This window comes from Mobula birostris, chromosome 1 (assembly GCF_030028105.1).
Source record: "Mobula birostris isolate sMobBir1 chromosome 1, sMobBir1.hap1, whole genome shotgun sequence".
Taxonomy (NCBI): domain Eukaryota; kingdom Metazoa; phylum Chordata; class Chondrichthyes; order Myliobatiformes; family Myliobatidae; genus Mobula; species Mobula birostris.
In genome coordinates this window covers 58722808-58748612 of record NC_092370.1, presented here as the reverse complement: position 1 = coordinate 58748612, position 25805 = coordinate 58722808, and the positions used below count along the sequence as shown (strand labels likewise).

General features: G+C 43.3%; 1 protein-coding gene across 10 annotated transcripts in view; it reads left to right on the top strand.

The window, feature by feature from the left end:
* The window catches only part of trappc9 (trafficking protein particle complex subunit 9), a 711836-nt gene that overhangs the window by 130495 nt on the left and 555536 nt on the right, over positions 1 to 25805 (top strand). For all 10 annotated transcript variants that reach the window (XM_072255618.1, XM_072255596.1, XM_072255577.1 and 7 more), the window contains one exon: positions 1109 to 1241. In XM_072255618.1, coding sequence (XP_072111719.1) covers positions 1109 to 1241 — 133 coding nt within the window. The remainder of the gene's footprint in view (positions 1 to 1108; positions 1242 to 25805) is intronic.

Below are 25805 nucleotides of genomic sequence, written 5' to 3'. Positions count from 1 at the left end.
TTGCCCTTTTGTTTAGGAATAGTTGTACTTTGCCATCATAAAATGAATTACCTTGTACCTTCAATTAAACAGAGGTCATTCTACAGTGTACGGTGTATTAATGGGGATAACATTCAACAGTCTGACACTACCAAAGTTTCTATGAACTTGTATTTTGCGTGTTTTATTATATATTTTTTGTTTGTCCGAAGCTTAACTCATAGGATCCAACTAAAAATTCAAATAACTTGTATACTAATAATTCATCTTTATTTTACACTCCAGGTTAAAAAGTTTTTCCTTTTTCTTATTCTTAAAGTATTCGTTGCTTTGTATCAGAACTAGAAATCAAAACTTAGCTTACGAAATAATGGGAAATTTATTTTTTGCCTTGTGTTGACATAGCAGACTTGACTCAGTTATTTTGTAGCTTCCCTCCAGGTGAGTATGGAATCACTCTGTTCTCCTGCATATTGTAGGTTTACTGTTCAGTCTGTGGCAGTATGATAGTGCAGTGGTTAGCATAATGCTTCACAACATCAGTGATGGGGGTTCAATTCCTGCTTGTCTGTCAGGAGTTCTTATGTTCTCCCCATGACCATGTGAGTTTTTCCTGATGCTCTGGTTTCTTCCCACATTTCAAAGGTGTGTGGATTAGTAGAGTTAGTAAGTTTTATTAAGTTATGGGCATGCTATCTTGGTGCCGGAAGGATAGCAATACTTGCAGGCTGCCCCCAGCACATCCTCAGACAATGATCATTGATGCAAATAATGTATTTTACTGCATGTTTCAATGTATGTGTTATAAATATTATCAAACACAATATTTAGCAGACTTCTAAAAGTAAACTGGTATGTTGTTATTGTAAATGGTTTCACGGATTTGGAAACAGATTGAATTTTGGGATTTGAGTAATTTTAATTTTACAAGTATTATGTCTCACAGGAATTAATGCAGTCATCTCAATATACACAAGTTAAATTTTACTTGGATACCTTTTTTGATAGCTTTTGACATATTTAAAAAGAAGCACTTGACCTTTAATATCCCAGTATAGTCATTACAATAAGGCATTTATGACAGTTTTCTGTGATTTTTTTTTTAACTGATTGGTTGTGGTGTTTTTAGGTTACCAAACATCTGTTTTTGGTGTGTCTAGTGACTGCCTGTTAGAAAATTTGTCTGGAGTGAAAGTTAATGGCTGCACTGTGGAAGTTGTCCCTGCTTTACCACGACTACAAATTACTACCTCTTTGCCACGGTAGGAGATCTTAAATTGAAGCATTCATGCCCTTATAAATTTCACGTGCTTTTTCTGCACTTCTGTTTGTGCTTGGCACCATTGAATTGTTATGTTTTATTTATGCCTTTATGTAATTTAGTCTAGCATGGAAAATGATTTTTCAAGTAGTTTACTGATAAATAAAGTTGCAGATGAATTCATTGTTGCTGCTTCAGTTCAGTGCTACACTGCAAACTTGTTACAATATGTTTTACAAGTACAAGTTTTGTTATTTTAAAAGACTAACGTTATTACAAGAGTACTGTATGTGAATGTTATTTGCACTCGTGCATGCAATGAAGAGCACCCAGCCATTCAGTTATTGCAGCAGAACACAAATTGATTTATTCCTTGGGTAGAAATGGAGGTTTGCATCACTCACCTTTTCAATATAGGTGGATTTCGTTATTTTTTTCCCCATGATATAGAAATTACTTAGAATAGATGTGCAGGTTAATGGCTGTTTTCAGTTCACAGATGTGGGCAGAGCAGTTAGATTTGCGAACAATCATTGTAAATTATTTCTCAGTACAGGTTTCCCCTGCCATCTGAAGGTAGAGCGTTCCTATGAAACAGTTCATAAGCCAAAATGTCGTAAAGCAAAGAAGCAATTACCATTTATTTATATGGGAAAATTTTGTGAGCGTTCGCAGACGCAAAAATAACCTACCAAGTCATGCCAAGTAATATATAAAACCTAAAATAACAGTAACATGTAGTAAAAGCAGGAATGATATGATTAATACACAGCCTATATAAAGTAGAAATACTTTTCCACAATCATTGCCGGCACTGTTCGCCGAAGTGAAAATCTTACGCAAGTGCTGTCGGCAAAACACGGCGCAAGCACTCTCCAGTAACCTTTAAGCTATGAAGTTGCTAAATCATACCAAGTAACACGTAAAAATACACAGCTGATATAAAGTAGAAATAATGTATGTACAGTGTAGTATCACTTACCGTAATCGGGAAAACAGCGCCGAGCACACTGATGGTGGTGTGTTCGACTGAGTCATCGCAGGTTGGGTGGTGCAGTGGCCCCCACCCTCCAGGCCGCCGACCGATACATTGCCGCGAAGCATGCAGGGGTCCAGTGGTAGCCGGGAGGCACACAACACACGTTTAAGAAAAAAGCCGAAACAAACATGCTAATTAATTAGGTGCCGCACGGCACGTAATTGTAGGCCCAGATCAGTGCACATCTTCATCCCTCTCAAAAGCAGTGGCAAGGAAAGTTGTGTGTAAGCAATCATGACTTTATTTAATACTATTACATGTCTGCAGGGTTACTGCTTTGTTCAGGGTGTCAGATGTGGGAATCCTGGGAGACCGCCAGCCTTCCTGATGGCCACATCTGTGCCAGGTGCATTGAGATGCAGCTCCTCAGAGACCGTGTTAGGGATCTGGAGCTGCAGCTTGATGACCTACTGCTTATTAGGGAAAATGAAAAGGTGATAGACAGGAACTACAGGGAGGTAGTCATCTCTAGGCTACAGGGATCAGAAAACTGGGTGGCTGTCAGGAGAGGGAAGAAAAATGCCCGAATAGTGGAGAGCACCCCTGTGGCTGCCCCCCTCAGCAATAAGTATCTCGTTTTGGATGCTGTTGAGGGAGATGACTTGACAGGGGACGGCCACGGTGACCGGGTCTCTGGCACTAAGCCTGGCGCTGTTGTGCAGGAGGGAAGGAAGGAGAAGAGGAATGCGGTAGTCATAGGGGATTCCATAGTCAGGGGAACAGACAGGAGATCTGTGAGCCTGATAGAGAGACCCGCATGGTGTGTTGCTTCCCAGGTGCCAGGGTACGGGATGTCTCAGATCAGGTCCAGAATATTCTGAAGGGAGAGGGCATGCAGCCAGTTGTCTTGGTTCATGTTGGTACCAATGACATAGATAGGAAAAAGGAGGAGGTCCTGAAGAGAGATTTCCAGGAGTTAGGAAAGAAACTGAGAAGCAGGACCTCCAGGGTAGTAATTTTGGGATTGCTACCTGTGCCACATAGTAGGATCAGGCAGATGAATGCGTGGCTGAGGGACTGGTGCAGGGGGCAGGGCTTCAGATTCTTGGATCATTGGGATCTCTTCTGGGGGAAGTATGACTTGTTCAAAAAGGACAGGTTACACCTGAACCCGAAGGGGACCAATATCCTGGAGGGAAGGTTTAATAGAGCTGTTAGGGAGGGTTTAAGCTAATTTGGCAGGGGGATGGGAACCGGAATGATAGAGTGGAGGAGGGGGAAAACAGAAATAAATCTAAGATAATGAGCAGTAGAAATGTCAGAAAGGGCGGGTAGGGGATGGGGCAAATTTGCAGCCATTGGGATGAGTTGCAGTGCAGTAAAGTTGCAGTACAATCAAAGCAAAAAGTGCCAAATACTGGACTTAAGGTGTTATACTTAAATGCACACAGCAAAAGGAATAAGGTGGATGATCTTGTCATACAGCTACAGATTGGCAGGTATGATATTGTGGCCATCACTGAGACATGTCTAAAGGATGCATGTCTCTGGGAGCTGAACGTCCAAGGATACATGGTGTAATGGAAGGATAGGCAGGTAGGCAGAGGGGGTGGCGTGGCTTTATTGGTAAGAAATCATATTAAATCATTACAAAGAGGTGACATAGGATCGGAAGGTACAGAATCGTTATGGGTTGAGCTAAGAAGTCACAGGGGTAAAAGGACCCTGATGGCAGTTATATACAGGCCTCCTAACAGCTGCCATGATGTGTACTACAAATTACAACAGGAAACAGAAAAGGCTTGTCAGAAGGGCAGTGTTATGATAATTGTGGGGGATTTTAACATGTGAGTGGATTGGGAAAATCAGGTCGGCACTGGATCTCAAGAGAGAGAATTTGTAGAACGTCTGCGAGATGGCTTTTTAGAACAGCTTGTTGTTGAGCCCAGTAGGGGATCGGCTGTACTAGATTGGGTATTGTGTAATGAACCAGAGATGATTACAGAGATTGAGGTGAAGGAACCCTTAGGGGACAGTGATCATAACATGATTGAGTTCACTGTGAAATTTGAGAATGAGAAGCCGAAATCCGATGTGTCAGTATTTCAGTGGAGTAAAGGAAATTACAGTGGCATGAGAGAGGAACTGGCCAAAGTTGACTGGAAAGGGACACTAGCTGGAAGGACGGCAGAGCAGCAGTGGCTGGAGTTTATGCGAGAAGTGAGGAAGGTGCAAGACAGATATATTCCAAAAAAGAAGAAATTTTCTAATGGAAAAAGGATGCAACTGTGGCTGTCGAGAAGTCAAAGCCAATGTTAAAGCAAAGGAGAGGGCATACAAGGAAGCAAAAATTAGTGGGAAGACAGAGGATTGGGAAGTTTTTAAAAGCTTGCAAAAGGAAACTAAGAAGGTCATTAAGAGGGAAAAGATGAAATATGAAAGGAAGCTAGCAAATAATATCAAAGAGGATACTAAAAGCTTTTTCAAGTATATAAGGAGTAAAAGACAGGTGAGAGTAGATATAGGACCGATAGAAAATGATGCTGGAGAAATTGTAATGGAGATAAGGAGATGGCAGAGGAACTGAATGAGTATTTTGCATTAGTCTTCACTGAGGAAGACATCAGCAGTATACCGGACACTCAAGGGTGTCAGGTAAGAGAAGTGTGTGCAGTCACAATTACGACAGAGAAGGTACTCAGGAAGCTGAATAGTCTAAGGGTAGATAAATCTCGCGGACCAGATGGAATGCACCCTCATGTTCTGAAGGAAGTAGCTGTGGATATTGCGGAGGCATTAGCAATGATCTTTCAAAAGTCAATAGATTCTGGCATGGTTCCGGAGGACTGGAAGATTGCAAATGTCACTCTGCTATTTAAGAAGAGGGCAAGGAAGCAAAAAGGAAATTAGACCTGTTAGCTTGACATCGGTGGTTGGGAAGTTGTCGGAGTTAATTGTCAAGGTTGAGGTTACGGAGTACCTGGAGGCATATGACAAGATGGGCAGAACTCAGCATGGTTTCCTTAAAGGAGAATCCTGCCTGACAAACCTTTTGCAATTTTTTGAGGAAATTACAAGTAGGCTGGACAAGGGAGATGCAGTGGATGTTGTGTATTTAGATTTTCGGAAGGCCTTTGACAAGATGCCGCACATGAGGTTGCTAAACAAGATAAGAGCCCATGGAATTACGGGACAGTTACCTATGTGGATAGAGCGTTGGCTGATTGGCAGGAAACAGAGAGTGGGAATAAAGGGATCCCATTCTGGTTGACTGCCGGTTACCAGTGGTGTTCCACAGGGGTCTGTGTTGGGGCCGCTTCTTTTTACATTGTACATCAACGATTTGGATTATGGAATAGATGGCTTTGTGGCTAAGTTTGCTGATGATACAAAGATAGGTGGAGGGGCCGGTAGTGCTGAGGAAACGGAGAGTCTGCAGAGAGACTTGGATAGATTGGGAGAATGGGCAAAGAAGTGGTAAATGAAATACAATGCTGGAAAGAATATGGTTATGCACTTTGGTAGAAGAAATAAATGGGCAGACTATTATTTAAGTAGAGAGAGAATTCAAAGTTCTGAGATGCAACGGGACTTGGGAGCCCTCGTGCAGCATACCCTTAAGGTTAACCTCCAGGTTGAGTCGGTGATGAAGAAGGCGAATGCAATGTTGGCATTCATTTCTAGAGGAATAGAGTATAGGAGCAGGGATGTGATGTTGAGGCTCTATAAGGCACTGGTAAGACCTCACTTAGAGTATTGTGTGCAGTTTTGGGCTCCTTATCGAAGAAAGGATGTGCTGACGTTAGAGAGGGTACAAAGAAGATTCACTGGAATGATTCTGGGAATGAGAGGGTTAACATATGAGGAACGTTTGTCCGCTCTTGGACTGTATTCCTTGGAGTTTAGAAGAATGAGGGGAGACCTCATAGAAACCTTTTGAATGTTGCAAGGCATGGACAGAGTGGATGTGGCAAAGTTGTTTCCCATGATGGGGGTATGTGCTACGAGAAGGCATGACTTAAGGATTGAAGGGTGCCCATTCGGAACAGAGATACGAAGAAATTTTTTCAGCCAGAAGGTGTTGAATCTGTGGAATTTGTTGCCAATAGCGGCATTGGAGGTCAGGTCACTGGGTGTATTTAAGACAGAGATTGATAGGTATCTGAGTGGCCAGGGCATCAAAGGTTATGGTGAGAAGGCAGGTGAGTGGGACTAAATGGGAGATTGGATCAGCTCATGATACAATGGCGGGGCAGACTAGATGGGCCGAATGGCTGGCTTCTGCTCCTTTGTCTTAAGGTCTTATTGAGAACAAAATATCCTTTTTCTTTCCATGGGGTGGGGGGGGGTAGTGGTGGATGTGGTAGGGGAATGGATTATTCATATCTAGAAAATGTTGTGGAAATTAAATGCAATCACAAAATGACACAAATAATCTGGTTTTATGCCAAACTAAGAGTCAAATGATTGATTATATTAATCGATATGCACTGTAAAGATGGGATTAGAGTTTACTCTTGCAGGAGAACAACTAGCCTTTATAAAATTAATTAGTAGCGCAATAGCTCTGCCATTTTAACCCTTCAAGGCAAAACTTTTCATACAGATCTTTAACAGCTGGAGTACGCGCCTGTTTTATAAAGCGAGTGGAGCCTCTGGGACTTGTCTACGGAGCGGGATATTGCTTGGGTCAATAATAACTGGAGTTAATTAGCAAGGGGCAAGAAAAGTAAGTGGGGTTTGAGCAGGGCAGCTGTTCTTGGAGAAGACAGTGTTAGAGTGGTGAGGCTTTGGCTCAACAGGTTTGGGTGGGATCAGGCACAGATTGATTCTTCAGTCTGAGAAGTTAGAGGCATAACTTCTCAGGGGTTGGTGTTGGGACCACTTCCTTTTATGCTGTATATAAATGATTTAGATGATGGAATAGATGGCTTTGTTGCCAAGTTTGCAGATGATATGAAGATTGGTGGAGGGGCAGGCAGTGTTGAGGAAATGGGTAGGATGCAGAAGGACTTGGACAGATTAGGAGAATGGGCAAGAAAGTGGCAAATGAAATACAGTGTCGGAAAATGCATGGTCACGCACTTCGGTAGTAGTAATAAATGTGCGGAGTATTTTCTAAATGGGGAGAAAATCCAGGAATCTGAGATGCAGAGGGACTTAGGAGTCCTTGTGCAGAACACCCTGAAGGTTACCTTGCAGGGTAAGTTGGTGGTGAGGAAGGCAAATGCCATGTTAGCATTCGTTTCGAGAGGTCTAGAATACAAGAGCAAGGATGTTATGCTGAGGCTTTATTAGGCACTGGTGAGGCCTCACCTTGAGTATTGTGAACAGTTTTGGGCCCCTCATCTTAGAAAAGATGTGCTGGCATTGGAGAGGGTCCTGAGGAGGTTCACAAGGCTGATTCCAGGAATGAAAGGGTTATCATTCGAGGAACATTTGATAGCTCTGTGTCTGTACTTGCTGGAATTTAGAAGAATGAGGGGGATCTCATTGAAACCTTTTCAATGTTGAAAGGCTTAGACAGAGTAAATGTGGAAAGGATGTTTCCCATGGTGGGAGAGTCTAGGACAAGAGGGCACAGCCTCAGGATAGAGTGGTGCCCTTTCAAAATAGAGATGCGGAGAAATTTCTTTAGCCAGGGGATGATGAATTTGTGGAATTTGTTGCTACAGGTAGCTCTGGAGGCCAGGTCATTGGATGTATTTAAGGCAGAGTATGATAGATTCTTGATTGGACATGGCATCAAAGGTTACAGGGAGAAGGTCAGGATCTGGAGTTGATGAGGAGATAGAAAAAAGGATCAGCCATGATTGAATGGTGGAGCAGACTTGATGTGCCAGATGGTGTAATTCTGCTGCTATGTCTTATGGTCTAACAAGTGTAGGCAGGATGGTCTTCCAGGCATGGGAATGATCCTTCTGTGAGATGTGGGATTTCAAAGTGCCTTACATTCTCCCTGATGACTACATTTGCAGGAAGTCACACAACTTCAAATCTTGACTGACAAAATCAAGGAGCTGGAGCTTGATGCACTCAGGACCATCCGAAAGGCTGAAAACTTTATGGATGAGTTTTTTTTTACTGAGGTGGTCACATCCGGGGTGCAGACTTCAGATAATAGTTAGGTGACCACCAGAAGAAATTCAGGGGAAGAATGACCTATCATGGCAGAGCAGCAGCAGCCAGGCCAGTGGCAGTATGGTTGGCCCTGAGGCTCAGCAGGGAAGAGTGAAGTCAGGCAGGGCAGTAGTGATGGGAGACTTGATAGTTAGGGGATGGACAGGAGATTGTGTGGTCGCAAATGAGTAGCCAGAATAGTCTATTGCCTCCCAGGTGCTGGGATCCAGGATGTCTTGGAACATTTGCAGAAGATTCTCAAGAGGGAGGAAGAGAAGTCAGAGGTTGTGGTGCACATCGCCACCAATGACAGAGGTAGAAGAGGGAAAGAGGTCCTACATGGTGAGAAGAGGGTGTTAAGGAAAAGGTTTAAAGAACAGGACCTCCAAGATAGTAATCTTTGGATTATTTCCAGTGCCACCTGCAATAACAGGTTGATGGTACTGATGAATGAGTGGCTGAGGAAATAGTATGGGAGTAGAGTTTTAAATTTCTGGATCATTAGGATCTCTCCTGGGGAAGATGAGCCCTGGATAAAATGGACAGGTTATACCTGAATCTGAGGAGGATCAATATCCTTGCAAGCGGGTTTGCTGGACCTCTTGGTGAGGGTTTAACTAAGTTGGCAGGGGGATGGGAACTGTTGCGATAGTGCTGAGGGTAGGGCAGTTGGAATACAAGTCAATGCAGTGTGTAATAATTCTTTGAAGGTGGACAGGCAGATGATGGAGCAAAATTGCAAACAATAGGATGAAGTGAAGTATAACATGGAGGCAAAATTGAAAAGGGTGAAAATACAGGGCTGAAGGTATTATATTTGAATGCATGCAGTGCAGAATAAAGTAGATGATGTTGCACAGTGAGAGATTGGCAGGTGCGATGTTGTGGGTATCATTGAGACGTGGCTGAAAGAAATCACAGTTGGGAGCTTAACGTCCAAGGATACACTGATTTGAAATGACAGGCAGGTAGGCAGAGGGGGTGGAATGGCTGTGTTTGTTAAAAAATGAAATCAAATCCTTAGAAAGAGCTGACGTAGGATCAGAAGTTATTAAATCCTTGTAAGTAGAGTTAACAAACTGCAAAAGTAAAATGACCCCGATGGGAGTTCTACAAGTGCACCACAAGACTGTGTGATTCATCCCCTGCTCTACTTATGACTATGTGGCTACGTACAGCTCCAATGCCATATTCAAGTTTGCTGGTGACACCACTGTCTTCGGCTGAATCAAAGGTGGTGAAGAACTAGCTTATAGGTGGAGGATTGAAAATCTAGCTGAGTGGTGTCATTGCAACAACCTCTCAATGTCAGCAAGAGCAAGGAGCTGATTATAGAGCAGGAGAAGGAAAAAGGAGGTTGAAGAGCCAGTCCTCATTAGAGGATCAGAGGTTGTGAGGATGTAGTAACTTTAAATTCTGAGCTGCCTTTATTTTGGAGGAACTGTCCTGGGCCCAACATGTAAGTGCAATTACAAAGAAAGCATGACAGCACCTCTACTTCCTTTGGAGTTTGTGGACATTTGGTATGACATCTAAAACTTTGACAAACTTCTGTAGATGTGTAGTGGAGAGTATATTGATGGCTGCATCACAGCCTGGTATGGAAACACCAATGCTCTTAAATGGAAAATCCTGCAAAAAGTAGTGGATTGGGCCCAGACCATCAGAGATAAAGTCCTCCCAGCCATTGAACATATCCACATGAGAAACTGTCGCAGGAAAGCAGCATCCATCATCAGGGACCCTCACCCACCTAGGACATGCACTCTTCTTGCTCCTGCCATCAGGAAGAAGGATCAGGAGCATCAGGATTCATACCACCAGGTTCAGGAATAATTACTACCCTCAACCATCAGGTTCTTAATCCAAAGGGGATAACTTTACTCAACTGTACTTACCCCATCATTGAAATGTTCCCACAACCAATGGGCTCATTTTCAAGGGCTCTTCACCTCATTCTGGATCGACCGACTGACCTTCCCTCCTTCCCTCCCTCCTTCCCTCCCTCCTTCCCTCCCTCCTTCCCTCCCTCCTTCCCTCCCTCCTTCCCTCCCTCCTTCCCTCCCTCCTTCCCTCCCTCCCTCCTTCCCTCCCTCCTTCCCTCCCTCCCTCCTTCCCTCCCTCCTTCCCTCCCTCCTTCCCTCCCTCCTTCCCTCCCTCCTTCCCTCCCTCCTTCCCTCCCTCCCTCCTTCCTTCCTTCCCAATTTGTCTCTGCACGCTGGTTGAGCACCTTAGTTGGGTGATCTTTTATTGATTCTGTTATGTTTGTTGTTATATGCCTGTAAGAAGTTGAATCTCAGGGATGCATATGGTGATATATATGTACTTTGACAATAACATTTCTGTTGAACTTTGAACAGTTGCCAGGATGTGGGATATAAATCTCAACAGGAGACAGAAAAGACATGTTAAAAGTACATTGTTACGCTAGTCATGGCGGTGTGTGGAGAGATTTCAATATGTAGGTAGATTGGGAAAATCAGGTTGGAGCTGGATCCCAAGAGAGGAAATTTGTTGAATGCTTACAAGTTGGTTTTTTAGAATAACTTGTGGTTGAGCTCACTAAGGGAAAGGCATTTCTGGATTGGGTGTTGTGTAATGAGCCAGATGTGATTAGGAAACATAGGTAAGGGAATGCTTAGGAGACACTGATCAAAATATGACAGGATTCACCATGCAGTTTGAGAGGGAGAAACTAAAGTCAGATGTATCAATATTGCAGTGGAATAAAGGGAATTGGAGGCTTGAGAGAGGAGCTATTCGAAGTTGATAGGGATGATGGAACAACAGCAGTGGCTGGAATTTCTGGGAGTAATTCAGAAGGTGCAGGATATGTACTGTATATCCCTAGTGGCATTTGGGAAGGTGCAAGATATATACATCCCAAAGATGAAGTAGTATTCTTAAGGGAGGATGAGACAACCATAGGTGACAAGGGTAGCTAAAGACAGCATTAAAGCCAAAGAGTGGACATATAATGGAGAAAAAAATTAGTGGAAAGTTAGAAGATTGAGAAGCTTTTTTGAAAAAAACAACAGAAGGGAACTAAAAATCTGGGGGTGGGGGGAGAGAAAAGATGAAAACATGAAGCCAAAAATATCAGAGGATAGCAAACGTTTATTTTAGATAAAGAGTAAAAGGGAGGTAAAAGTGGGTATTGGACTGGCGGAGAAAGATGTTGGAGAGATGGTACAAGGGGATCAAAATGGTGGAAAATTTAAATATTTTGTGTCAGCCTTTACCATTGAGCATGTCAGGGTCAGAAGTGAGGTGTAGTTGCTATTAGTAAGATGGATCTTGAGAAGTTGAAAGATCTGAAGTTAGATAAGTCACATGGACTAGAGAAACTGCACCCCAGGGTCCTGAAAGAGGTAGCTGAAGAATTTGTGGAAGCATTAGTAATGGTTTTTCTCTTTCAATATTTTTATTTATATTATATAAATTGCATGAATACCAATACAAAATTCATAAGAATACAAATAAGTAATATGAATTACATTACATTTAAATCACAGTGATATGATCACAGTATCCCATATTCCAAATCAATCATGTAGAAAAAAAGATTGAATAATGAAATAAAATAAAATAATTATATTTTATTATAAAAGAATCTACCCCCACTACCAAAATGAGCTGGTTGGCAAAAAAAAAGAAAAAAAATACCTTGCCATATAATATAATATTAATGGCTCAGATCCATACTTTAGTAACAGTTCAAAGATTATGAAAGTAACTCAGAAAGGGGCCCCATAACATTAGAAGATCATGTTTAGAATCAGAAATTAAACAACTAATCTTCTCTAGATCAAGGCACAACATAACATCAGATAGCCATTGAACATGAGTGGGCGGGGCGGCCTCCTTCCAGTTGAGCAAGATCGTCCTCCTGGCCATGAGAGACATAAAGGCCAATACCCGCAAATTAGATGGCTTCAGTTTTGTAACAGTATCCTCAATAATACCAAACATGGTAGTCGAGGGATTGAGCTTAAAACTAACAGACATTTTCTACAAGTTCAGATAAGAATATAATAGATACAATTTTTAATCTGAAACCCTTTGACAATGGTTCAATATCTTACATTTATGGTCTGCTGTTGGGACTGAAAAAGGCCTCTCTAGATAAAATTAAAGGAGACTGGGAAACGGATTTACAGATTTTCATATCTGAAGAGAGCTGGAAGATTATTTTAAAATTGATTAATTCTTCATCATTATGTGCTCGTCATTCTTTATTACAATTCAAAGTGGTACATAGAGTTCATATGTCTAAAGACGTTTCTACGCAGATATTTCCCCTTACTGTGATAGGTGTACTAATGGAGTGGCCATTCTAATTCATATGTTTTGGATATGTACGAGCCTTGAAAAAATTTGGAAAGATGTATTTCAAACTTTTTGGGCATGTCCGAGCCTTGAAAAATTTTGGGAAGATGTATTTCAAACTTTTTCTGTACTTCTCAATGTTTGTTATGATTTTTTCAATAAGTACTAGATTCTGGAATGATTCTGGAGCACTGGAAAATTGCAGATGTCACTCCACTCTTTAAGAAGTTAGGGAGGCAAAAGAAAGGAAATTACAGGCCAGTCAGCCTTACCTCAGTGGTTGACAAGATGTTGGAGTCATATTAAGGATGACATTTTGGGTACTTGTAGGCATACTGTATGATTAAGTAGGCCAAAGTCAGTATTGTTTCCGTAAGGGGAAATCTGTTGCAATTCTTTGAGGAAAGGGGGAGGGTCATTGAATGTTGTTTACTTGGATTTCCAGAAGACTTTTGACTAGCTGCCACTCATGAGGCTGCAAACAAGATACGAGCCCATGGTATTACAGGAAAGATGCTTGAAGTTGGATGGAAAATTGGCTGATTGGCAGGAGGCATGTTTGGTAATTAATTGGAGGAAACGTACATAACTCATAGCCTCTGACATTGAGTTGGGGTTCACTTTAAGAGGCTGGTCTGACGTGATGATGTAATTATGCAAGGTACTTTTATCGCGCTTTGTGTTCAGTGTTTCGAGTACAAGTTGTTATGGTTTCACATTGGTGACCCCAGTGCTCCAGGACGATTCTAGAGTTATTGAACATGTTGGCCAGTGCAGTCGCTTTGAAACTGCCAGAGCTTTGGGAGCGAAATGCCATTGCTTCGTTTGTACAAGCTGAGGCCCAATTCACGCTGTGCGAAATCACCACTGAGAACACCAAATATTTCTATGTGGCAGTGTTGCTCAGCAACTCCATGGCTGCGAATGCATTGAGTCAACTAGAACATCCACCTGAACACAATAAATATTGATTGCTGAAAACACACCTTTTACAAACTTGTGGACCATCATACCCAACAGCTGCTGTCCTTGCCCAGCCTTGGTGATGCTAAGCAGTTAGAGCGAATGGAAATCACCATCCTTGTTTTATTTTTAAAGAACTCTTCATGAGCAAATGCCTGATCAGTTTGCATAGCCTTCGCTAATGCACCTGAGAAGAGCTCCAGGAGCTGATAGTCTACACTCATCCAGGCAATGGGGCATCATTCCTTCTCCTTTCCCTCCCTGATTAAACCCGGTCAGCAAGGCCTGCAACAGTACGTGGCTGTGAAACAGATGATGCTGGGTCTGTGTTCTTACTATGATAACTTTGGTACTAATGCTAGGAAGTATCAACTGCCTTGCAGCTTTGACAGTGCTAGTGCATCGGGACTTCAGGGGTCTACGAACATCATGGGTTCCAGCTGCCAGGGTCATCTTTACGATGGCCCATTCAAATTGCATTTCAGTTTGCATCCATATTATTTGAAAAGGAAGAGGGTGAGCAGCCAGAAGTCGAGATACGTATTGGTACCAATGACATGGGTGAAAAAGGAATGAGGTCCTGAAGAGAGAATATAGAGAGCTAGGTTGGAAGCTGAAAAGCAGAACCTCAAGGGTAGTAATCTCTGGATTGTTGCCTGTACCATGTACTAGTGGGTGTAAGAATAGAATGATTTGGCAGATGAATGTGTTGCTGATGAATTGATGCAGAAAACAGGGTTTCAGATTTGTGGATCATTGGGATCTCTTCTGAGAAAGGTATGACCCATACAAAAAGGACACCTGAATGTGAGGATGACCAATATCCTTATGGACAGGTTTGCTAGAGTTGTTGGGAAGGATTTAAACTAATTTGGCAGGGGGATGGGAACCAGAGTAATGGGTCAGAAGATGGGGCAATTGCTGTGTAGGTAGATGCAGCATGTAGAGAGACTGTGGAAAGATTGGCAGTTGAGAGGGCAAAATTGCATTCAGTGGGATGGGTTGATGTGTGTCTATTTCAATGCAAGAGGTATCGGGAACAGGGATGATGAACTTAGAGCCTGTGCTCAACCGTGGAACAATGAAGTTGTGACCATTATGGAGACTTGGCTGGCACAAAGGCAGGAATGGCTGGTGGATGTTTCAAGCGGGAGGGAAATGTCTTGTCCTGTCCAAGACTGGAAGGAGCTGCAGAAGATCGTGAACACGGCGCAGCACATCACACAAACCAGTCTTCCGTCTGTGGACTCACTTTACACCGCATGCTGTCGAAGCAGTGCTGCCAGGATAATCAAGGACACAACCCACCCAGCCAACACACTTTTCATCCCTCTTCCCTCTGGGAGAAGGCTCAGGAGCTTGAAGACTCGTACAGCCAGATTTGGGAACAGCTGCTTTCCAACTGTGATAAGACTGCTGAACGGACCCTGACCCGGATCTGGGCCATACCCTCCAAATATCCGGACCTGCCTCTCGGTTTTTTTGCACTACCTTACTTTCCATTTTTCTATTTTCTATTTATGATTTATAATTTAAATTTTTAAATATTTACTATTGATTTGTAATCCAGGGAGCGGGAAGCGCAGAATCAAATATCACTGTGATGATTGTACGTTCTAGTATCAATTGTTTGGCGACAATAAAGTAAAGTAAAAGTGGAGGGGGAGTGGCATTTCTCATCAGGTTTAATAGCATAGCTGCAGAAGGAGAGGATGTCGTGAAGGCATCTGTGGGTGGAAATCAGAAACCAGAAGGGGGCAATCACCCTATTGTAAATTTTCTATAGAAACCCCACCCCACCCCAGTAGCAACAGAGACACTGAGGAACAGAGTGGGAGGAAGATTTTGGAAAGGTGAAAAAAATTATAGGGTGGTTGTTGTGAGTTATTTCAATTTCAATTTCCTGAATATTGATTGGCACCTCCTTAGTGCAAAAGTTTTTAGATGGTGCAGAATTTGTTAGGAGTGTCCAGGAAGGATTCCTGACACAACATGCAAACAGGCCAACTGGATGAGAGGCCATACTGGTGCGAGGCAATGAACCAGGTTAGGTGTCATATTTCTTGGTGGGTGAGCATTTCGGAGACAATGACCACTATTCCCTGGCCTTGGAGATTAGCAGGTAGGAGACAGTATTTAATTGGGGGAGGGGAATTGTGATACTATTAGTTAAGAACTTGAGGGTATAAATTGGGGACAGATGTACTTGGGAAATACACAAAGGAAATGTGAATGTTGTTTAAGAGTTCCGGATAGAGTTGTCCAATTGCCCCAACAAAGGATTGTGGGGTTCATGACCATGGTTGCCAAAAGATTAAAGCATCTAGCCACAAGGAAGCAAGGATCAGACAGGGCTCCAGAGAGTTGAAAGGTATCCAGGGAAGTGGCTGAAGTATAGTATTAGGAGAGCTTGACTGGGGCATGAGAAGGCCTTCGTGAATGAAATTAGGGAAACCCCCAAAGTGTCTTACATATATGTGAAGAACAGCAGGATGACTAGAGTGAGGGTATGACTAATCAGGGATAGAAGAGCAAACATGTGCCTGGATCTGGAGGAGTTGGGGGAAGTTATTAATGAATATTTTGTTTCAGTATTCACCATTGAGGAGGACTTCAACATTTGAGAGGGCAGCAAAATGGAAACTAATATGCTTAACATGATGATGGTAAGAAAGAGAATGTACTGGAACTTTTGAAAAGCATTAGCATAGGTAAGTCTGGGTAGCCTCCAACCTGATGGCATGAACATTGACTTCTCTAACTTCCGTTAATTCCCCATCTCCCCTTCGTACCCCATCCCTTATTTATTTATTATTTTTTTTCTTCCCCCTTTTTTCTCTTTTTTTCTCCCTCTGCTCTCTCACTATAACTCCTTGCCTGTCCTCTGGGACCCCTCCACCTTTTCTTCCTCCCTAGGCCTCCCATCCCATGATCCTCTCCCTTCTTCAGCCTCGTATCCCTTTTACCAATCAACTTTCTAGCTCTTAGCTCCATCCCTCCCCCTCCTGTCTTCTCCTCTCATTTCTGATCTCCCCCTCCCTCTCCCACTTTCGAATTTCTTATTATTTCTTCTTTCAGTTAGTCCTGATGAAGGGTCTCGGCCTGAAGCGTCGACTGTACCTCTTCCTATAGATGCTGCCTGGCCTGCTGCTTTCATCAGCATTTTTTGTGTGTGTTGAGAGCATAGATAGGTCTCCAGAACAGGATGGGAAATACCCCAAATTAATATGGCAAATGAGGGAAAAGGCTGTTGCGGTTTTGATCTCCTCACTGACCACAGGAGTAGTACCAGATGATTGGAGGGTGGCAAATGTTATTCCTTTGTTCAAGAAGGGGAGTAGAGATCACCCTGGGAATGATAGACCATTGAGTCTTACTTGAGAGTTGGGCAAATCATTGGAGAAGTTTCTTAGAGACACTTTTTAGAGAAGCATGGTCTGATTAGGGATGGTCAATGTGACTTTCTGTAGCATAGGTTATGTTTCATGAGACTGATTGAATTCTTTGAAAATGTGACAAAGCATTTTGAAGAATATGATGTATATGGATTTTAGTAAGCTACCGGATAAAGTTCCCTGTGGTAAGGTCATTCAGAACATTAGGAGGCATGTGATTCAGGGAAACGTGGCTGTGTGTATTCAGAGCGACACAAACAAAATGCTGGAGGAGTTCAGGTTAGCTAACATCTCTGGAAATGGATAAACAGTTGATGTTTCAGGACAAACCTCTTCGTTGTGATGCCTGACCTGCTGAGTTCCTCCAGTATAGTGGTCGCCAACCAGTCGACTGGTCAATCTTTGAGACTTTCCCAGTAGATCCTGAAAAAAGAATGAAAAGTAAATACAGAAATACGTTATGCCTGATAAACCTTTTGATGCAAAAGCAAATTTTACCCATAGAGCGCATATGTGAGTTGTTTTTAATCCACACTTAGTTGCTTTCCCTGGTTATTGTGTTTCACTTTTCCACTGCCCAGTGTCATGCGTCACATGTGTGCTGACATCATGTGAGTATTGCTGCTGTCTGTCAAATTTCCATGGAGCGTGGGAGAGTTTCGTTTATCTTAAACATAAAGGAACAAATGAGCAAACTGTCCAATGGCAAAAGAAAACAACACGTTTGGGTAAAAATGACTCAATTATGCATTCATGACTTAACTAAAATTTGATCAACTTTAATCGGTTTTGACTCTATTATATTGCTATTTATATTACGTCAGTTATGCAAAAGTTTGATCAGTTGTACTGCTCTTCCTTTCGAATTTTTTGCCTTTGATAGCGTGAATTCATGTTTAGCATTTGGGGTAGTGTGCTAGTAGTTAGCATTAGTTTTAGTTTTTACTGAAAAGTTAGCGCCTCTCTCTTTCTTGATTTAGCTGGTGTATTTTTTTCAGCGTAGCTTGTGCTGCTTCAAAGTGACCAATTAGATTAGATAAGGGTACAGGCTGTCGCAAACATCAATATACGACACTTGCTGGTGAGATCCTGCAAGGTAACTAACATGGTGGAGGCTCCACGAAAGAAGGTGAAAACGTACAAATTCCATCCAGAATGGGAAGAGGAATTAAAGTCATACTTTTCTGCAATCATTGTCAATTACAGTGAAAATCTCATGCAGTTGCTCCAGTTCCTGGATGACTTCACTTTCGGTCCGTTTGCTACTGCATTCAGTTTGGATTGTTATTCTTTCCTCTTCCAATTGCATCAGCTCTTCATCTATCAGTTCTTGGCCATGGGATGCCAAAACCTCTTCAACATCATCTTTGTCAACTTCCACAAGCCAAACTCATTTTATCCTTACTTTGTTCACCACGATCAAAACGCTTAATTATGTCGGGTTTTACGCTAAGTGTAACACCCTTACGAGCTTTTCCGATACCTTAGAACTTATCTTGCTAACGGATGCTCAAAATATATCGACATAAAGCACAGATGCTCACAGGCACATGTTTAAGCAATACCGGCTAGAATGCAGTTCCGGTGGAGGAGCTTGGCTGCTTGGGGCGTGCGCTGCCTTTTTTCACACGTGGCCTTTTTTCGCGCGCTGCCTTTTTTCACAGGCTGCCTTTTCTCGTAACAGTGAAAACACCTTCTGTTAGCGAAAACAGGTAACTAATGTGGGTCTTTCGTAACAGTGAGGTGTCGTAAAGCGAACGTTCGAAAAGCGGGGGACACCTGTACGTAATATAACGCTTGGCCCTGCAACAGTGACAAGGAGGGTGGAGTTACTGTCAGAGGACGTGGATCGACAAGTCTTAAAGGACTTGTCACTCTGTGAATATTTTTCACTGCAGTTGGATGAATCCCTGGATGTAATGCATACAGCTTAGCTTGTATTTGTCAGAATAGCTTTCCAGGATTGTACAACAAAGGAGGACTTCCTTACTCTTTTGCACTTAAGGGAGAGAACGAGAAGTGAGGATATTTACAATGAGTTTAAAAAAAATATGTCCATGAAAATGACATCCCTGTTTATAAACTGGTGGCAATTACTACTGATGGGGCTCCAGCAATGCGTGGTGTGTGTATTGGTTTTATAGCAGTGTGCTGTAATGACCCTGATTTTCCTGACTTCCTGAATTATCACTGTATGATTCATCAGCAGGCCTTGGATGGGAAGGTCGTGGGCTTTTCTCATGTAATGACACTGGTAGTCAAACTGATAAACTTGATTCGAGCAAAGGCACTTCAGCACTGCTTATTCAAGGCGTTATTGGATGAGCTTGATGCGGCTTATGGAGACATAATACTTCATGCTGATGTTCGGTGGTTGAGTCGCGGCAAATTGCTGCAACGACTTGTTGATTTGCTGCCTGAGATAAAGACTTTTCTGTTGACAAGAAACGAGGAGCATGAGGAACTGGCAGATGATGCGTGGCTACTGTATTTAGGGTTTCTGACAGATCTAACAGCTAAATTAAGTGCACTTAACAATGAGCTCATGGGGAAAGACTGACACCTGCCCCACAGGATAAGCACAGTAAATGCGTAAGGCCAAGCTCGGTATTTGGATTTCAAATTTAAAGAACAGGAGGCTGACACACTTTCCCAACTTGGGGAAAATGTTACAGGGCATCGAGGAAAAAAATGCTTTTTCCCCTGAATATTACTGTGCTTACCTAGACAAACTGGCAATAGAGTTTGATTGGCTTTTTGGGGAGTGAAACATCATGAAAGATACTGCTGCATTTATTTCAAACCCATTTCTGCCGATCGATATAGAACAGATAGCAGCCAAATTCCAGAAAATATTTGGTGTGCCAAGTGATACTGAAGTGGAAATAATTGATTTGCAAATGACATTGAGCTTAAAGCAAGATCAAGGGACGGTGACTTTTGGGGGCTTGTCAGCAGGGAGAAGTTTCCTCATCTCACCACGTGCACGAAAGGTCAGTGCCTACTTCGGGTCAACTTATCTGTGTGAAATTGCATTTTCACAGATGAAAATTATTAAATCTAAGTACAGGAGCTGTCTTACTGACAGACATCTCACAGACTGTCTCAGACTGGCTGTCTGTAGTTATGAGCCAAGTTTCGGGGAACTAGCAGAAAGTATTCAGCCCTAGTCATCACACTGAGTGCAACAGTCAATTTTTATTCATTTATTTTTCATGTTGAAATAAAATTAAATAATGAAACTTAAAATTAAAGGTATTCTTAAAGAAAGATGCCTATGGCCTGTTTGATATGTTAGTTACAGTGTTTTCTTGGTTGAATTAATTTGAAAGTTTGACAAAAGCATTTTATGTAATTCAAATACAAGTAGCCTGAATAAAAGGCCTCAAGTTGGAAGTACAATCTGAGCTGTTTTTTTCTCTAAACGATTTAGTAGGTCGATCTTGCCTTTCACTAAGGCTGAGGTAGGGGATCTTGGGCTTAAAAAGGTTGGCGACTACTACTCCAGTATTTTCTATTGCTTGGATTTTCAGCATCTGCAAAGTTTCTCATCATTGTGCTACTACTACTACTGCCAACTGTCTTCCAGAGATGCTACCTTGAAAAAGTTCAAATCTTCCCTTCAGTGGGAGTTCAGTGAAACCCTCTCTCACTGCTCCCCCTATGAGATCTCTGCTGCCCTCCAACTCTTTGACCATGTGCTTACCGAAACCTGCTAGCACAGTCATGTTTCCTTCCTGGGAATATGTTTTTGCCACCATCTCAATCCACATGGCTTCCAGATCAGTTTTCAAGCTTCTTGATTCGGGCCCTCTGATGACTCCAGGTACTCACATTCAATCGACTGTTGCTCCTGCCATGTTCTATGTGCCACGCTTTCTGCCATGAGGAGGTACCTGGAAACCCTAGCCCAACTGCTTCCACAACTCCAGAATTCTCTCTCCGCTGCTTGTAATGGACCTGTCCGATACTTTATCCTCTGTCGAATCCATGCTTTCAATTGCTGGTTCGTCACTTTTCTCACATACAGCAAGGTTCAGAAGATTGCCCGTCTACAGACTACAGAACTTGCCGTCTCCAGTGCTGGCAGACACAGATATTCCCAGACCACAATCCCTGCTGCTGACCTCAGGTCGCACTGTCAGCCCTTGGGTCCTTGGAGACTCCATCTTCCTACTCCCCCACCTTCCCTGAAAACCCCAACCCTTCCCTCTCCTCAGACACTAGCAACCCTCGACCCACCCCTCCTGATCCCGTCTCTCATTTGTGCTGAATCTTTGCTATTCCCTCTGACCTTCCCCTTTCTGAGGCAGAACATTCTGTCCTGAGTAAGGGTCACACCTTTGTACGTTTGTGCCCACCATGCTGTGCTCTTCTTCTGCAGCCTCCATCTCTTACTTCTTTGCATGGACTCTCCAGCCCGCATCGATGACACCCCCCCCTCACTGACTTCTACCGTCTTCAACCCTTCTCCTCTTCTAGGACACCCCACTTTGGTCATCTTCATGCTCTGGATCTTTTCATTGCTAATTGCCGACAAGACATTAACCGTCTCGACTTTACCACTTCTCTCTCTAATTCTAACCTCACTCCTTCCAAACACATTGCTCTTCACTCTCTCTGCACTAATCCTAATCTCACTATCAAACCTGCTGATAAGGGTGGTGGTATAGTAGTTTGGTGGACTGACCTCCACCTTGCTGAAGCCAGGCAACAATTCGCAAATATCTCCTCTTACTTATCCCTCAAACAGGACCCCAGTAGGTAGCACCAGGCCATTGTCACAAGCACCATCAATGACCTTATTAACTCTGGGGATTTCCCATCCATTGCCAGCAAACTCACACCTCCCGTTTCTACCTTCTACCCAAGAACCACAACCCTGCCTGTCCAGGTAGACTCATGTTTCTGCTTGTACCTGCCCCACCAAATATGTATATCTGCATACACGAGGAAATCTGCAGATGCTGGAAATTCAAGCCACACACATCAAAGTTGCTGGTGAACGCAGCAGGCCAGGCAGCCTCTCTAGGAAGAGGTACAGTCGATGTTTCGGGCCGAGACCCTTTGTCAGGACTAACTGAAAGAAGAGCTCGTAAGAGATTTGAAAGTGGGAGGAGGAGGTGGAGATCCAAAATGATAGGAGAAGACAGGAGGGAGAGGGATGGAGCCAAGAGCTGGACAGGTGATTGGCAAAAGGGATATGAGAGGATCATGAGACAGGAGGCCCAGGGAGATGGAAGGGTGGGGGGGGAACCCAGAGGATGGGCAAGGGGTATAGTGAGAGGGACAGAGGGGAAAAAAAGGAGAGAGAGAAAAAATGTCTGTATATAAATAACAGATAGGGTACGAGGGGGAGGTGAGGCATTAGCGGAAGTTAGAGAAGTCAATGTTCATGCCATCAGGTTGGAGGCTACCCAGACGGAATATAAGGTGTTGATCCTCCAACCTGAGTTGGCTTCATCTTTACAGTAGAGGAGGCCGTGGATAGACATACCAGAATGGGAATGGGATGTGGAATTAAAATGTGTGGCCACTGGGAGATCCTGCTTTCTCTGGCGGACAGAGCATGGGTGTTCAGTGAAATGATCTCCCAGTCTGGGTCGGGTCTCGCCAATATATAGAAGGCCACATCGGGAGCACAGGACGCAGTATATCACCCCAGCCGACTCACAGGTGAAGTGTTGCCTCACCTGGAAGAACTGTCTGGGGCCCTGAATGGTGGTAAGGGAGGAAGTGTAAGGGCATGTGGTGAAGCCTTGTGCAGACAAGTGTGTGCGCATGCGTGTATGTGCCGATTTTTTTTTTCTACAAATTGTTTTTGGCTAAATCTTCCCGATTCTTATAAGTGAAACTACACTGTACATACATTATTTCTACTTTATGTAGGCTGTGTATTTATCATATCATTCCTGCTTTTACTATATGTTAGTGTTATTTTAGGTTTTATGTGCTATTTGGTATGATTTGGTAGGTTATTTTTTGGGTCTGGGAATGCTCAAAAATTTTTCCCATATAAATTACTGGTAATTGCTTCTTTGCTTTATGCCATTTTGGCTTACAAAAGCTTTCATAGAAATGCTCTACTTTTGGATAGCAGGGGAAACCTGTAAAGGGATCCTATTCTGTCTGGCTGCAAGTTACCAGTGGAGTTCCACAGGGGTTGGTGTTTGGACTGCTGCTTTTTACGATGTATGTCAGTGATTTGGACAGTGGGATTATGGGATTTGTGGCTAAATTTGCTGATGATACAAAGATAGGTGGAGGAGCAGGTAGTTCTGAGGAAACAGAGAGACTTACATAGTTTAGGGGAATGGGCAAAGAAGTGGCAAATAAAATACAATGTTGGAAAGTGTATGGTCATGCACTTTGGTGGAAGAAATAAATGGGCAGACTATTATTTAGATGGGGAGAGAATTCAAAATGCAGAGTTGCAAAGCGACTTGGGAGTCCTTGTGCAGGATACCCTAAAGGTTAACTTCCAGGTTGAATCAGTGGTGAAGAAGGCGAATGCAATGTTGGCATTCATTTCTAGAGGTATAGAATAAAAGAGCAGGGATGTGATGTTGAGGCTCCATAAGGCACTGGTGAGACCACACGAAGTATTGTGTGCAGTTTTAGGCTCCTTATTTTAGAAAGGATACACTGACAGTGGAGAGGGTTCAGAGGAGATTCACGAGAATGATTCCAGGCATGTCTGGCAGCTCTTGGGCTGTATTCCCTGCAGTTCAGGAGAATGAGGGGGCATCTCATTGAAACATTCCGGATGTTAAAAGGCTTGAACAGATGAGATATGGCAAATATACCATGGTATGGGAGTCTAGGACATGAGGGCACGACTTCAGGATTGAAAGATATCAATGTAGAACAGAGATACGGAGAAATTACTTTAGTCAGAGGGTGGTAAATCTGTGGAATTTGTGGCCACGAGCGGCTGTGGAGACAAGTCATTGGCTGTATTTAAAGCAGAGATAGATAGGTTCTTGATTAATCAGGGCATCAAAGGGTGTGGGGAGAAATGGAATTGGGGATGACTGGAATAATTGGATCAATGCATGATTGAATGGCAGAGCAGACTCAATGGGCTGAATGGCCTACTTCTCCTATATCTCATGGTCTTGTGGCTGCAGAGATCAGAGGGTTTCACTGAACTCCCGTCAAAGGCAAGATTTGAAGTATAGGGTGGTCAACCCTGGAAGAAACTTCGTAATGTAGTAATCCAATCACAAAAGGAGAGAAAAATCTGCAGATGCTAGAAATCCAAACTCTACACGCAAAATGCTGGAGGAACTCAGCAGGCCAGGCAGCATCGATGGAGAAGAGCCCTGCCAAATGGTCTTGGCCTGAAATGTCGACTTTACTCATTGCCATAGATGCTGCCTGGCCTGCTGAGTGTCTTCGGTATTTTGTGTGTGTTACCGGCATCATTCTCCAACTCTTCCTATGCTGCATCAACAACTGCATTGGTGCTGCTTCCTGCACCCATGCTGAGCTCATCGACTTCAACTTTGCCTCTAACTTCCACCATGTCCTAAAATTTACCTGGTTTATTTCTGACACCTCCCTCCCCTTTCTAGATCTCTCTGTCTCAATCTCTGGAGACAATTTATCTGGTCTATTTACAAGCCCATTGATTCTCACAGCTCCCTGGCCTATACCTCTTTCCACTCTGTCACTTGAAAACTGCCATCCCATTCTCTCAGTTCCACCATCTTAGCCTCTTCTGCTCTTAGGATGAGGCTTTTCATTTCAGAACAAATGAAAAGTCTTCTTTCTTCAAAGAAAAGACTTTTCCTTCCTCTACCATCAATGCTGCCCTCACCCATATCTCTTCCATTTCACACACATCTGCCCTCACCCTTCCTCCCGTCACTGCACAGGGATAGGGTTCCTCACTACCACCTAGTAACCTCTGCATCAGTGATTCTTGGTAACGTACACCATTTCCAATGGGATTCCACCACCAAGTTTCTCTCCCCTCCCCCCCCCAACTTTCTGCTTTCTGCAGGGATTGCTCCCTACACAACTCCCTTATCCATGCAATTGAACTTGAACTTAACAAGATGTCTCTATTCCTGGCAACATGCCTACAAATCTGCTCTGTACCCAGTTTGGTGTTATATCCTTCCGATAATATGATCTGCACAATGTACAGTAGATGTGCGTAATCTGAAACCGTCATAAAAGTGTCACATCTGTCCCTACACCACCTTCCTCACGGCCATTCAGGACCCCAAACAGTTTTTCCAAGTGAGGTGGCATTTCACCTGTGAGCCTGTTGTATCTACAGTATCTGGAGCTCCTGTTGTGGCCTCCTGTATATCGGTGAGACCTAACTTAGATTTTGAGAGCACTTCGCCATAAACCTATGCTCTGTCCGCCAGACAAAATCTGATCTTCTGATGGCCACCCACTTCAATTCTACTTCTCATTCTCATTTTGACATGTCAGTCCACGGCCTCCTCTACTGTCACAATGAGGCCGCAGTCAGGTTGGAGGAGCAGGACCTTAGATTCCATCTGGGTAGCCTCTAACCTGAAGGCCTGTACATCGATTTCTCAAACTTGTGGTAATTGCTCCCCCCCACTTCATCGTTCCCCATTCCTGTTTCCCCCTCTGACCTATCTCCTTTCCTCTGGTGCTCCTCCCCCTTCCCCTACTTCCATGGTTGTCTGTCCTCTCCAGTGAAGTCCCCGCTTCTCCAGTCTCCTTTATCTCTTTTACCCAGCCCTTTATGCCATTCCTCACCCTCTCCTGGTTTCATGTATTATCCACCACC